The 15,403-nt window shown below is 45.3% G+C and overlaps 1 protein-coding gene across 2 annotated transcripts in view; it reads left to right on the forward strand.

Moving 5' to 3' along the window:
• USP6NL (USP6 N-terminal like) overlaps positions 1 to 11,775 on the forward strand; it is a gene marked incomplete at its 5' end in the record, with an annotated part of 165,867 nt that extends 154,092 nt beyond the window's left edge. For both annotated transcript variants that reach the window (XM_080810661.1, XM_080810662.1), the window contains one exon: positions 9,904 to 11,775. In XM_080810661.1, coding sequence (XP_080666787.1) covers positions 9,904 to 11,312 — 1,409 coding nt within the window. In that variant the 3' untranslated portion in view covers positions 11,313 to 11,775. The remainder of the gene's footprint in view (positions 1 to 9,903) is intronic.
• Positions 11,776 to 15,403: the final 3,628 nt, after the last annotated feature.

Here is a 15,403-nt window from a genome sequence, read left to right on the forward strand (position 1 = left end):
ATGAAACTGGTAATGCCTTCTGAGACCATTGACCTGCAAGGCTTGTAATTTGGTGTAGTGTCCACAGGGTGGCAGCAGAGACCTGAGTAAGAGCAAAGATGGCCAAACCTGGGTGGGTTTGAGGGATTCTCTTGTTTTTTAATTTTGTTTTGTTTGTTTTGTTTAAGGGATGGCTAAACTATTCTTTCTCTTGGAGCCCCCCCCTTTTTTTTAAGAAAAAAAGTTCCAAAAAGCAACTAACAAGCTCTTTTGCCTTTCTTAGAATATATCAAGTTGACAGTGGCATAAAAATACTTTGACGGAATCAGTAATGTGATATTTTCACAAAGGTGTCCCTGTCGTATATGATAAGAATTGTGGTGCTTTCCCACCCTTTAAGAGTAGGGCAGTAATTAGACACCTCTGTTTCCAAGGGGAAGAAGAAAATTCAATTACAGGCATGGAGTTTATAGTGGGACGAGCACAGACAGTATTGTGACCGTTGAAGAGTTCAGAATTTAAGTACGGAGAATAAGTGTTGATACGTATTGCCTGTGTAGAGCCATCTCTTTTGACATCAGTTAGGCTCAGGCTCGAATCTTACAATTACCCTTGACCGCTTGGAGTGAAAGGAGAAGGTAAACCAGACAAAGCCCAGTTCAGCAGCGTTCGTGTATGTGGGTGTGGGGGTTCAGATAGGTTAAGGTGGGTCTAAGGATAGTACAAGAATGTTTAATGCTTATTTGGATCACATTTATGGGAAAATGGCGAGGAATATTTACTAGCATAGGAAAGTATTACAGGTGATGGCATTTGTCCTCCTTGAGCGGTCTACAGGGTCTCTCTTCAGCTCAGTGAAGGTTGAATAATTCATCTTCAGGAAAGCATTGCGTTTATCACAAAGTCAGATGGTTTTCTTCCAGATTGCATGATTACCGAGGTCGGATTGCCCTGGCACCGGGTCCTCGAGTTTGGGTACTGCCGTTGGAATGGAGCGGCCTCTGCCCCGCCCGGTTTCTGTGAAACTCCAGCAAGTCCCCCCGCTCAGACGTGAACGCTCTGCTCCTCTTTTCCCTGCGGCCGCCTCCACTTTCTGCCCTTGGGCTCCCCTTCCTGTCGGGTCCTGTCATTCGGCTCTCCTCCGGCGCCTGCCGTCTCTCCTCACCTCGTCTTTTCCCCTCTGGGCACTTCTTTCTGCCCTTTCTCATCTCCCCTCCCCTTGAGAGAGACAGCCCTCCTCCCCAGCCAGCATTGCCCCGGAGGGCCAAGATCCTGCGCTGAGGTGCAGACAGCGTGTGTATGTTTTTGTTTTTGTTTTTGTTTTTGTTTTTTATTAACTTATAATGTATTATTTGCCCCAGGGGCACAGGTCTGTGACTCGTCAGGCTTACACACTTCACAGCGCTCACTACGGCACATGCCCTCCCCAGCGTCCATCACCCAGCCACCTTCTAACGTGTTCCATCGTTGTTGGGTTACTGAGAATTCTACGCCAGTTAGAGATGTGCGGTCAGTTACGGGAATAAGTCGAACACAGCCTAATCCCACAGTGTCCTCAGTCAGCAGGCGTTTATGGAGAGTAGGTGCTGATGCCAGGACCCCGAGCCACATGTTAGTGCCTCCTGTTCATCTTCAGCTCGCCCCCGGGTCACAGATGACTGTGGGAAGGAGGGCTGACCAGACCCTGCTGTAAATTAAGCAAATGCCAGTCTGCAGTCTGGCCCCGGCGCCCGTGAATATCCTGGCCCTCCATAGTCTCACTTGTGTTACTATCTTTAAAATCGGGATGAATTGGGTTTTTTAAGCCCCTGCATTTTGGAAGGCTCTTTCTTAAATCTCTGTCTACTGCCTCTTTCAAATTGTTTTACCTCCCTCCATGCTTGTTGAAAATCTCTTTGGGGACAGAGAAGCCATATCCTCTAAATGTCTTTGTACATTTGTGGTACTCACCCTGTGCCTGCTATAGGCCCCAGTGCCTAATGAGGGATTGTCGTTTAGAAATTAACTAAATGCAGTGTCATTTTGTCTGCACTGGACTTTTTTTTTTTTCGTTTAAACCCTGCTATATCTAGTGTCTTGGCTGGTAGATCTTGGATATTTATAACCATTATGTTTCTGTGCCATGCATAGGGACAGTGTGTCATTAGGCTAACATGAAAATGAATGGACATTTTGTCACCACCTCACTTGTAATTCCATGACTATCTTAGATACTAGAGGTTGGAATGTGGAGGAAGTCACTTGAAGCAGGTTATTGTCTACCAGGGGAAAGGGACATGTGTTTCCAGCTACCAGGAAGGAGCTTGGAGATGCCACTTTTTGGATATTTTAGAACAGTCACAGAATTTTTCCCCCAGTGTGGATTTGGGCCTCTTGCCCGTTTGGTAAATGGAACATGTTAAAGTTTTCTTTTAATTCTGTGATATGTAGATGCACAGGACATTAATGTCCCTTCCTCAGAAAACTTGCTGTATTGACTTGAATATAAAGTGGTATTGAATGCAGGGGGAAGGGGGCGCCTGGGAGGCTCAGTCCCTTAAGCACCTGCCTTTGGCTCCAGTCTTGATCCCTGGATCGCTCCTTCGCGGGGAGCCTGCTTCTCCCTCTGCCTGTTGCTTCCCCTGCATGTGTGCACTCTCTCTCTCTCTGTCAAATAAATAAATAAAATCTTAAAAAAAAATAAATGTAAGGTGAATACTTTTCCTACCTTTATATTGAAAAATTAACTGCTGCATGCATGTATGTATGACACATACCTTTCCATTTTGTTTCGTGCATGAATTACCGCCTCGGTCTCTCTATTACCTTTTTCTCAATCTTCTCACTCCTTCTCTTGAGAAAGATATGCCTTATATCTGTAATCCTACATTTTTACTCTGTGTCCTGTGAGTCTTTACCAGTATGTGCTTTTTATGTAATTAGAGGATTTTAGGACGCACGTCTGTAGGTACTAGCGTAGAGGAACAGTGTGCGACGTGGCCTTATTTTCCCTGGAGATGTTCCATTTTCCCTCACAGCCCTTTCTTCTCCCCACTTTCTTCCTTCCACCTACCCCAAGTTTTTTGTTTGTTTTTTTTTTTTTTGTTTAATCCTTCCACGGATTGGTCCCTTAGTAACCCCTTTCTGCTCTAGTTCAGTTAGTCCAAACCTGGAATCCTCCTTAAATTCTGGGTTGCACACTTACAAAGATGCCATCTTGTGCCCTCTGCCATCGTTGTCACTAAGCCAGTCTAGCTGTGTGTCTATGGAAAACGCTCTGGAGGCCAGTCCTAGGTTCCCATCCCTAGCAATACCATGGTAGCCACAACACAGAAAATGGCATATGGGAACCTGCAAAGTAATGGATCTCGCATCACTGTGGATCTCTTACTGCCTGTGTCTGCCTTCCACATTTGTTCAGTTCAGTTGTCTTTTTGATGTGGTCATGTAAAATAAATTGTCATTACTATAGTTGGTTTCATTACATTGTCAACATTGAAAATATGCTAGGACCGGGGTGCCTGGGTGGCTCAGTCGGTTAAAGCATCTGCCTTTGGCACAGGTCATGATCTCCGGGGTCCTGGGATCGAGTCCCGCTTTGGGCTCTCTGCTCAGTGGGGAGTCTGCTTCTCCCTCTCCCAGTAACCCTGCTTGTGTTCTCTCTCTTTCTCTCTGTCAAATAAATAAATAAAATCTTTTAAAAAAAAGAAAAGAAAATATGCTGGGACCATAAAAGCAGATGATTATAAAAAGTGAAACATGATTTTTAACTAGCAGAAAAACTCAATCCATAAAATCTGTTTGGTACAGCAAATCAGTTTTGAGATTGAGGATAGACTCTAGGGTAATATCTTTGTTCTGATTGCTCTAATAGAAATAGCATAGATTGAGTGCCTTTAACAACAGAGGAATGTTTTCTCATAACTCTGGGGTTTGGGAAGTCAAGAATTAGAGTGTTGGCAAGATTGGTTTCTTCCATCCTTGGCGTTAGCTGGTGTCTTCCTACATGGTCTTCCCTCCATACCTGTCTGTGACCGTACACCTCTCCTTAGAAGGACGTCAGCCATATTGGATAAGAGGCCCGCCCCAATGACCTCATTTACCTTAATCACCTCTGTAAAGGCCTTATCTCCAAGGCCTTGTATTCTGTTGTATACTGAGGGATTAGGGTTTCAACACAGGAATTCTGAGAGGACACAATTCAGCCCAGAACAGTGAGGTAATTTTTAGGCACAGACTTTGCTGTAAAAGGGAAAACTTGAATCGGTCCTCTGGTGAATGAAACCTGCTCTAGTGCCCAGTCCGCCTCAGAGGACACAGACCCTACAGCTCTTCTCTGGGGCAAACACGTGCCGGGCACTGCCCACTGCCTCACACGCGTGACTCAGGCTCAGACTCTCCCTCCCTCTGAGTGTCACGTGTCTGGGGTATTTGGGAAGCTACGATGACGGAAGGAGAAGGGTTGTCCCCCATCTGGTCCAGAGCTCCCTGTCTGACCGCTGTTCCTCCCACAGGGTGCCCCCCCCCCGCTCTGCCAGGGGCCACTCCTCACTCCACTCTTGACCCCCAACTGGGAGGACCCCATCAGCTGCAGTCCTTGTGGTAGTCTGGCTGCTCTTGGAAGCCTTCACAGAGGGGCAGTAAAAGCAGGGCGGATCAGACCTCTTGGTGGCCCTGTCCACTGCCCCACTCTGAAGAGAGGTGCGGGCACTGATCCCATCATGAGGTCTCTCCCCGATGACCAAACCCCATCTCCAAATATCATATTCCGTGGTGGGGTTCCAGTATATGAATTTTGGCGGGGGGGGGGGGGCGGGTTGGAATGACACAAACTTTCAGTCCACAGCAGAGAGCGAACCTTTGAAAGACCTAATTACAAGTGAATCCGGCTTTCGTGGGTTGTGAACTGATGCAGATGGAAACACTGAGGACATCCAGTGCGGGCTGAGAAACATCCGCGGCTCGGACCCGTGGACCGATGTCCTGGGGAGGCCCCGTGCGCCTTGCAGCACCGGGTGGCGGCGCGCCGGTGGTGTGCGAGCGCTTGGAGAGCGGGTGAAGCACACGGCAGGCGGCCCCCGCTGCCCAGAGCGGCTGGAGTGGCGCAGAGAGGAGCAGCTTAAAGGGCTCAGCGGGAGAGTCTCTCCAGCTAATCCAGTTTTGTCCCTGTAACAGCACATGTCGCAGGCGGGAATTAACCACTCTCCGGGCGCCGCTGCTTTCCTTTTCCTTTTAATGGTTATGGTTGTCGTCGGGCTCCCACTCACCCACCTGGAAGGGGCGTCGTGGTGACTGGCTGACGTTTCTACCTGACGAACTGCCGGCCGGCCGTTGACTTAGCCGCCCAGGTTACTGCGTTGTGCCCTTAGGAAATTGTCTGAGTGGGGACCGAGAGGAGATTCCCAAGTTCCGTTTTTCTTTTATAGAGGTCTTTATATCTTCTTGATAATTTGTTTGTTGGTATTACCCGCCTACAGGGAAGAAGGAATTCCTGTGTTTATCTGGGACACTATGTGTAGAGCTGGTGAAAGCTTTTTGGGGAACACAGATTCTGATTTTATTTTTGTTGCTGGTTTTTTAACCCAGTAGGCTAAATAACTCCTTGTTATGATAACTGCTTGTGAATATTCTTGACTCGGGGGGCTTTTGGCTTTTGAGTCCCCTTCTTTACCTTGATTCTAGCCATTTCCTCTGAGGCTGGTTGAACACTGAACCGGAACTGCCTCAGACTATTTCACGGACAGACATGGACAACTTGTTTTATTTTATTTTATTTCATTTGTCAGAGAGAGAGAGAGAGAGAGAGAGCATGAGCAGGGGGAGCAGCAGGCAGAGGGAGAAGCAGGCTTCCTGCCGAGCAGGGAGCCCGACGTGGTACTCGATCCCAGGACTCTGGGATCCTGACCTGAGCCCAAGGAAGATGCTTAACTGACTGAGCCCCCCCGTCATTCCAACACGGACAACCTTTAAAGTTTGGGTTATCACTTAAAATATTGTGTCCACATACCATAAAATGTCTTTTTTATAAAAAGATACAAGAACAAGGATGCCTGGGTGGCTCAGTCGATTAAGCTTCTGCCTTCAGCTCAGGTCATGATCCCGGGGTCCTGGGATTGAGTCCTACGTTAGGCTCCCTGCTGGGGGGGGGGGCGAGGGAGCCTGCTTCTCCCCTCAGCCTACCACTCCTCTGCTTGTGCTCTCTCTCTCTCTCTGGCAAATAAATAGATAAAACCTTAAAAAAAAAAAAAAAGGATAGGAGAACAGTATTGGTCGCACCCTCTGTCACTGAGCAGGATCTTCCAGCCCCCATGGCCCCTGTGGTCCATTCATGTCTTAGCCCACACCTAGCGCGGGAACAAGTGTGTGGCCCTGACCTTACAGTATATACAAGAAGCAGCGCCTTCTCTTGCCTTCCATCCAGAGGGCTCTGCAATCAGCTCTGGGTTTGAACTGTGCGTCTGCCACTTACCAGCTGGGAGCCCCTGAGCGGGTTCACTTCTGCCTCCATTTCCTCCTCTCTAGAGTGAGAGTCACAGTGGTGACCTCAGTTACATGCCTATTGCTGAATGCTGTATGGACAGCTTTTTGAGCAGTGGCTAACACATGGTAAGTGCGTGATGAATATTAGCCATTATTGTTACTGTTATCAGCACTAATTATTACATAATCCAAGTCCCACCAAGGTGAACTTGGTAAGATAGGTATCAGATGATGTCACTCTCCTGCCGAAAAGCCCTTGGTAGGTTGTGGTTAACTTAGGAAGAAATTCAGAGTCCGTACCGTGGTCTTCAAGGCCTTGTGTGATGTGACTCCTCCGTTGCTCCGGCCTCGCCCCAGTGTTCTCTCCCACTCAAGGCACAGGGCGCCCTTGCTCTTGCCGGAGTTCTGCCCTGCTCGGCCCCGCCCCACCCCAGATCACTTCAATTGTCTTCTCCTGGTGCTGACTGTCTTCCTAGCTCGGCACGACCAGCATATATGCTCCAGGAGGACAGGGACTTCATCCTTTGTGTCCCCTCTGGATGGCCAGCTCCCTAAGCAGTGCCTGGCACGTAGTAGTTGCTCGATACATACATATTAATACAGACATGAGCAACACAACCTGTAATTGCCAGTTCACTGGGCGTGCTTTCAAATGTGCAAAATAAAGGGCTTGTACAAATATTGCCAAAGTAAAGTTAGGTTCAGTTAAAATCATCAAAAGGATCTCTGGAGTTTAATTAATGTGACATAAATGGCAGAGCTAGAATGAAACCACTGGGTCCTGGTTCTCGTTCAGTGTCTGCCACAAAAGATTCACACGGGGGACACCTGGGTAGCTCAGTCAACGGTGCGTCTGCCTTCGGCTCAGGTTATGGTCCAGGGATCCTGGGATCGAGCCCCACATCGGGCTCCCTTGCTCAATGGGGAGCCTGCTTCTCCCTTTCCCTCTGCCTGCTTCTCCCTCTGCTTATGCTCTCTCTGTCAAATAAGTGAATAAAATGTTTAAAAAAAAAAAAGAAAGATCTCCCAGCTGCTCTGAGACTCTGCTTCCCACCTCTAAACTACAGGCAGAACTAGCTCTCCAGCCCTCGGACTCTGCGCAGCTGCCCAGCTGAGGGAAGAGGAAAATGGGGTGACTTTCCATTTTGATCAGAGCAGCTGTGTTTATATTTTCTCATTATATTGGGGATTCATATGGAATTCGGTGTGAAAAGAAAAGGGTCTGCTTTTAAAAAGTGTAAAGACTACTGGATTAGAAGAGCACAAAGGTAGGGGCGCCGGGGGGGGGGGCTCCAGCTGTTGCTCCTCAGTTCAGGTCTTGATCTCAGGGTCGTGGGCTCAAACCCCGCACTGCGCTCCATGGCCAGCCCGGCGTGGAGCCTACTTGGAAGAAAAGGAAAAAGAAAAGAGCACAAAGGTCACTTTTAGCTTAATAATTCTGATTCCCATAGCTAAATTCCTTAAAGGATATTGTTTCTTCATCATTCTCTGTTCTCCATCCCCCCAAAGAAAAGTTCACTGAATATTTAAAAAAATATATCTTAGAAGTACGATATGCGGGTAAATGACAGAATTATCATCCTCCAGACCGTGAGCTACGTGAAAATAAAGACCGTGTCTGTTTGCTCACGTTTCATGGACGCATCACATAGCACAGTGGCTAAACCGAGCTCACCCGGTCGGTGTCACGGGCGGTGGGTGGGCGCGTACACGAAGAGAGCAACAATACACTGTTAAGTGAGACTCGTGTTCTGTGATATATGGAAAACGTATTTTAAACCATGGAATGTTTACAAACGAAGTCTGTCGTTTCTTCAGGATGATATTTACTGGATATCTACATTATAATTATTTTCCATTTTTTAATTTTTTTAAACTCTTTTAAGTTATGTATTTTACTTCCAGTGGAGGTATCGTTCAGTGCTATACTAGCTTCAGGTGTACAGTTTCCAGCAGTGCCGTGTATGAGTCCGTGCGCACCCTAATGACTGTGCTCTTAATCCCGGCACTCGTGCCCCACCCGCCTCCCCTGTGCGAGCCAGCAGTTTGTTCTCTGCAGTGAAGAATCTGTCTTGGTTTATCCTCTGCTGATAGTCCAGTTTTACTTCTTCCTTGCCAATTTGAATGTCATTTATTCTTTTTTCTTGTGTGACTGTGGCCAGGACTTCAAGTATTGTGTTGAATCAAAGTCTTGAGCCTGAACATCCTAAAACTGGTTACTGAATGGCCAGTTTATTGTACCCTGGGATCATGACCTGAGCCGAAGGCAGAGGCTTCAACCCACTGAGCCACCCAGGCACCCCTCTTCATTAATTTTCTGATGTTCATTATGTAAAATGTAAAACTAAAAGTAGCCAGTATGATTTTCTTTCTTAATTTTTTTTTCCTTTTTTGCATTTGCACTAGGATATTTTAGAGTTATTAACTTTGAGATGGAGTACTATTTCTTTTTATCATGAAGTTATCCTCTGGCGGGTACTTGAGAGAATAATAATAATAGTAAATAATAAGCTGTCTTGGGACATCGTTGAGACTACAGTTGGTTATCCCCTGCCTTTTCAATTTTTTAGACCTGCCTAAAGTTGATAGGAGAGGTTTTACTGATTTCAAAACCATTTTAGTTGAGGTAGATTAAAGCAAAAGTAATATAATGGTAAGACATTGAACTACTGACCTGCACGATTGTTTTGGTAATAAAAAAGAGAATGAATATCAGCTTTGTGTTCTTGAAAAAGCAAGTAACAATAGATTTTTTTTTTTTTTTTAGATTTTATTCATTTATTTGACAGACAGAGATCACAAGTAGGCAGAGAGGCAGGCAGAGAGAGAGAGGGGGGAAGCAGGTCCCCCCGCCAAGCAGAGAGCCCGATGTGGGGCTTGATCCCTGGGATCATGACCCCAGCTGAAGGCAGAGGCTTTAACCCACTGAGCCACACCCAGGTGCCCCAGCAACAATAGATCTTAAGAAAACCTAAGAATCACGTGTTTCATCATTGTATAAACCTTACTCATTAGTTCATAAAATATTTCCACCTGCCTGCCGTGTAAAAAGATTTTGAGTTTTGCTGTGTTTTAGTTATCAGTGTCTCTACATAATGCTTCTTCTAGGGGCACCTGGATGGCTCAGTGGGTTAAGCCTTGCCTTCGGCTCAGGTCATGATCTCAGGGTCCTGGGATCGAGCCCCGCATCGGGCTTTCTGCTCAGTGGGGAGCCTGCTTCCCGCCCCCCCGCCTGCCTCTCTGCCTACTTGTGATCTCTCTCTCTCGGTGTCAAATAAATAAATAAAATCTTTAAAAAAAATAAAAAATAAATAGTGCTTCTTCTAAACCCGTACAGTCCTGTGGCGTGTAGGTATGTGTGCGAGTGCACGTACGAAAAGCATGCAGCTGTTCTGTTGTGGTTCTTATATTTGATACCGTTTACTCCTGTATCTACATTACTTACGAATCTTTCTTTCTCTTTAGGGAAAGAGGATGAGTATCCAAAGAAACCTTTGGGACAGCTGCCCCCTGAAGCTGCTTGCATCAGTCACCTGAGCAATGGACAGAGAAGTGTGGGCAGGTCAAGTCCCCATGTGAGCAGCAGAAGAGGAAGCAGCTCATCACCTCACAAAAAGCACGAACCTTCCCCTCTCCATGCGAGGAGGATTGGTACACCCGAACGAGTAAGGGCGCTGAGACGGAAGTCAGAAGATGAAGACAGTAAAAAGCTTCAAGATGAAGCAGATCTTCAAAGGAAACTTCCATCAGGTCCACAAGACAGTTCCAGGCAGTACAATCATGCAGCTGCAAACCAGAATAGCAACGCCACGTCCAATACCAAGAAGGAATTTGTGCCCAAGTGGAACAAACCTTCAGATACTTCAGCTGTTGAAAAAACTGCCAAATACGCCATCGAAGGCAAAAGTAGGTCAGGACACCCCACACTCACAGTTTCCATCCCAAATTCTGCGGACCCTCGGGTATCAAATGTGAGGCAGAAGATGAAGGTTTTGGATGCCGACGAAGGGAAGCGGGGCTCTAACGCGTCCCAGTATGACAACGTACCTGAAAACGACAACAGCGCTTCTATCGAAGAGGCACTAGAAAGAGCCTACTCCCAAAGTCCACGGAACGTGGTTTACTCTCACAGCCCAAGGAAGTATGTGGAGCCAAGTTCTAGTCCATCGAGAGTATCAAACAAGTTTACTTTTAAAGTGCAGCCTGCAGGTTACGCAAAATACCCACCTCCGTTGGATGGGGAGGATCGCAGGACAGTGCTCCCGCCGTCCTACAGTAACCCCCCCGTTTACCATGGCAATTCTCCCAGACACATCCCTGCTGCTAACAGCAGCTTTGCATCTCCGCAGTCTACCCATGGGACTCAAATGCATCCTTCCCGGAGACCTTATGGTTCGACTCTTTCAGTCAATACTTCTCCAGAGAAGTCGCACGGCCGCCCGCTCCCTGTCGTGCTGCCCTCCAGCCGCATAGAAGTCCTTCCCATTGATCCTGGCGCCGGGGGATATGCAGGCAATCCAGAGTCGCCAAAGAATGGACAGTTCATCATTCCTCCAGTGGATTATCTGCCGGATAACAGAAAATGGTCGGAAGTCAGTTACACCTACAGACCCGAGACTCATGGACCGTTGTGGACTCAAGACGCTAACCGGGGCCACTTGAGCAACTTACCAAAATATTCCACCTTTCAGCACGTTCCCTTCCAGGACCATAGCCTGCCGGCGGTTTCAGTGGATAGTCCAGTGCGATACAGAACTTCCCCAGGCTTAGAAGACGCCGGCTCCTCTGGCTGTCAATATTCAGGGCCCTCGCCTCCAGTGTACCACTACAGAAATCGGGATGGACTTTCTATTCAAGAATCAGTATTGCTGTGAGAATTTATCTATACTTGGTAAAGACAGGAGAATAGAAACCATTTGAAACCTACATTGCTATGTTTATAATTGCCAAAGCAGTATTTTATACTATTGTAAACATCTTGCACAGTTCCGGCGTCTGCTGATACTAAGAATACATAGGAGCCTTTCAGCCCCACGTAGACGCGGTTTGTGATGAGCATTTTTAAACTGCAGCATCACTGAACCTGTTGAAATGAATTCAACACAGAAACATAGCAATAGCATTTAGGGATGCACACATAATGATAATTCGGGACTCAGTTTCACTTACATCTTCCTCCAGAACCTCAGCATTTTTGCGCCATTAGCCCATCCTGTTCTGAGTAACATTACAAAGCACTGAGAAACTGTGTAGATTAGATACTTTCAAGGCTATATGTACAGTGTGCGTGTCTTTCAGTAGATACCAAAAAGCCTCCATGCACACATATTTGAACACAGAACTAAAGAAACGTTAAAAAAATTAATTTTAATCTACATCCATGGAATAATTTACTATTCTTCCTTTCCTTAACTTGTCTTTCAGCCAAGTTTTTTTTGTTTTTTTTTTTTTTTCTTTTTCTCCCTTACATTTTTCACCCAGATCCTAGAGTGCCGTCAGGATTTGCCCCGACTCCATTCAGCTTCTCTGCGGTTGTAGCCATTTTCTTTCCTTCTGAAAATTAAAGTCGCTGGAGAGAAAAGCTCACCACTGAATGGTGCTTAAACACTGGGGCACTTGGAGTAAGTTTATGGCCAAAGGCAGGGCGCTGCTCGTACCCCAAGATCAGCTTTAGTGCGTTTGTGCCCTTTGTTCTGGTCTGACTCTTAGGAAGCTCAGAGCAGAATGTTGCTTGCCCGACCCAGAGGAAGGGCTGCAGTCCTGCCGTCCGCGGATGCCAGTGGGAGAGGCTGCAAGTTACTGCTCTCGGGCCCCTCGCACAGGCCGGGCGCAGAACAGGCTCCTTTGACATCGTTTGATAGCAGGCTTAATGCTGTGGTCGCTTCTTACTTCTGCCCTTTAAATTTCTGCAGGGCCCGGGCTGTTCACTTACATGAGCTTTTCCTGGCACTCTTTCTTTAAAGGTGGTAATCAAGGGGTATTGCTGCACTTAGGCCATTAAATTATCATTGTGTAAACTTGTAAAAAATGATCCTAATTATTAGTAAGGAGTCTAAGGTTTTAATCTTTAAAAAAAATAGTGTGACTTTCATACTTCTAAAAATCTTTTTTTTTTCTTTTGCAGTGAGAACAAATTCAGGTTCATGGTTAAAAAATTAGCAACGTCTTTCAAAAACAGTCTATTACACTACAATTACCAAAACACAGGGACAGTTTTAGGCATCCCCAGAAAGTCTGACTTTGTGTTTAATTGGAGAGCTTATTTTCAACATGCTTTCCTCGTGTTTGAACAAGGACAAGAGTAGAAAACCTAACACCACGGGCTCTTCTGGTTGCAAGTTGGGGCTTTAAACTTTCAAGGTACCGAAGTATGTCTTTTTCAGATGAGAGTAACATTTGTTTAGCTAGTGAATGTGACAATATTTTTTATGTATATAATGAGTCTAATGTAATTTTAATCAACTTGGTAATGATGTTATTAAACAGCAAAACAAATGGCCGTGTGTTAGCAGCTCAGCTCTCTGCTGAAGCATGCACAAAACCCCGCTCTCCCTGGGCCTCGATTCAGATCATGTGGAGGCTTAGAAAGAATTGTACATCAGACGTTTAGCTGAGGATGTTAATTCCAGTTTTTAAACCATGATTCTGTGACTTGTAATAAACCAAGCTGTATAATTTAGGGTATGATAGCAGCATCTGAGCTGCTCCAAAATATATATGTCAACAGTGGTAAATACTGTAGATTTATATATATACATATATATATATATATATGCAAAATATATATATACACACACTATTTTCTTATGTCATCTATGACATTTTTATCTGTATACTTTTTTGGATGTGATTGTTTTTAACATGCTAAAAGTAATAAGTATATTTTGTTTTGTGTCTTTCATGTGCTTTTTTTCATATGTAGAAATGCTCTCCATCTCTGATGCGTCTAAGCTAATTTTCTTCTAATTGAGGCAATGTGCTCAGTGTTTGCCTATGTGACTTTAAACATCTATCACAGTTGTATGTTAAATGCTTTATTAATTTCTAGGAGCTCTGTATTTAGAACTACATTACCTTTCCTTTATTTTACCTGCCATTATTAATAGCAATAAGGTATTTCCAGTCTTCCCCACTATAAAATGTAGCTCTCTGTTTGTTTTCCAAGTAGGAAAATTTAATTGGCGCTTATTTTGCCACTGTACAATTTTAGTCTTTCACACTTATCTTTTAGTGAAAGATAAATAACGGAATGGTGATTAAAGATGAACTCGTATTGGTAAAGTGGGTGAACCGGGATCACCGCCCTGTATTTGGTGAGGAGCCCCGAGGAGGAGGCCGGTCACTGACCGCGGCGGGCGCTGTGAGTGCTCTGTCCTCATTCACCCACTTCTTCACAGCAGTCTTGCCTCGCGCGATAAGCACTTTGGTATGGTTTTTGTTTTTGCTTTTGTTTTTAAAGATTTTATTTATTTATTTGACAGAGATCACAAGCAGGCAGAGAGGCAGGCAGAGAGAGAGAGATGGGGAAGCAGGCTCCCCGCGGAGCAGAGAGCCCGATGCGGGGCTCAGTCCCAGGACCCTGGGATCATGACCTGAGCTGAAGACAGAGGCTTTAACCCACTGAGCCACCCAGGCACCCCGGTATGGTTTTTGTTTTAATATTTAGTTTGAAACGTTAGAGGGGCTATACCCAGAGTCTCCAAGGGTTTTAAAACTTTGACTCTTTTGGGTACTAATTTTTTTTTTTTTTTTTTTTTTAGCCAGATTAAAAAAAACTAGGTGTTTAAAGCTGAGAGAGATGTATATACATAAATGTAAAGTCAGATATCGAAGTATTGTAGGGGAAGAAAATAAATTGTTTTTCCTCCACCTGCTGGGTTCTCCAGCCTGGCCCTGTAAACGGTCTGATGAAAGCAGATCAACAAGAGAAAAACAGGAGCTTATTAACGGGGGCCTCCTGCATTCACACGGCGCCCAGGCCTCAGCAACTCAAGGGAGGGTCGGACGTGGGGTCGGCGCACTTAACTTAGCAGGGAGAGGGAGGAGGAGAAGGGCACTTACGGGAGAGCCCGGGACTGTTTGGAAAGATCAGTGGACCCTTAGGAGAAGTGATGGGCGGTGTGCTGGTGTGTGGCAGGGTCTGGGTTCGGTGCCTGGAGAGAGCACAGTTGCCCCCGGAGAGGATTTATGACAGTTGAATTTTGAGGGGAGGCTCTGCTTTCAGGTAGATAAGCAATTTCAGAAACTCAGATGCTTTCAGCTCAAAATCGTTCTTATGCCAAAGTGGTGTGTTTTGGGGTGATGTGCCCTGATCCCCCTCAGTGGCAATGATAGAATGTTTCCTGGAAGAATTGAAAAAAAGATTGAATAGGACATTTCAGGAGAAGAAAAATAGATGTTTACAGGATGTGGTGTGATTGCTTTAACTTTTTTCATTTTAAGGAGATTCTAATACTAAATTTTATGTCATACCCAGTGTAATCTTACAGTGAAGTTTCATATTTGTCATTTCAGATCTCTCCCCCAGGGCCCATTGAAATGCAAGCACGGAAATAGTACCTCTTCAATACTTTGCTGAGATCTCCTTTCATATCCATGACTAGAGAAAAACATACCAGGCCCACAAATAGGGATTTATTCACAGAGGACCTACAGCTCAGTCTTCTGGAAATATTATTACTCTCAGTTATCTTTCCGACTCACACTTTTATTTTTAGTATGCATTTGTTTGTGGGTTAATTAAGTTTACAGATTGGGGATCTTTTTTTAAAAAAATCCTGTAATGGATTATAATGGATTTTAAATGTCCTTCTGTAATATGGATATTAATGCTTATCGATCAGGTGGTTTTAGTAAGTCAGACTTTATTTTTTCAGTGACCCATGGTAGTGAGAATAAAAAGAAAGGACTCCACTTAACATTTAGTTATGAATTGTACTTTTAGAAGGATTTTCAGTTATCCATA

Source organism: Martes martes (genome assembly GCF_963455335.1).
Source record: "Martes martes genome assembly, chromosome: 8".
NCBI lineage: Eukaryota > Metazoa > Chordata > Mammalia > Carnivora > Mustelidae > Martes > Martes martes.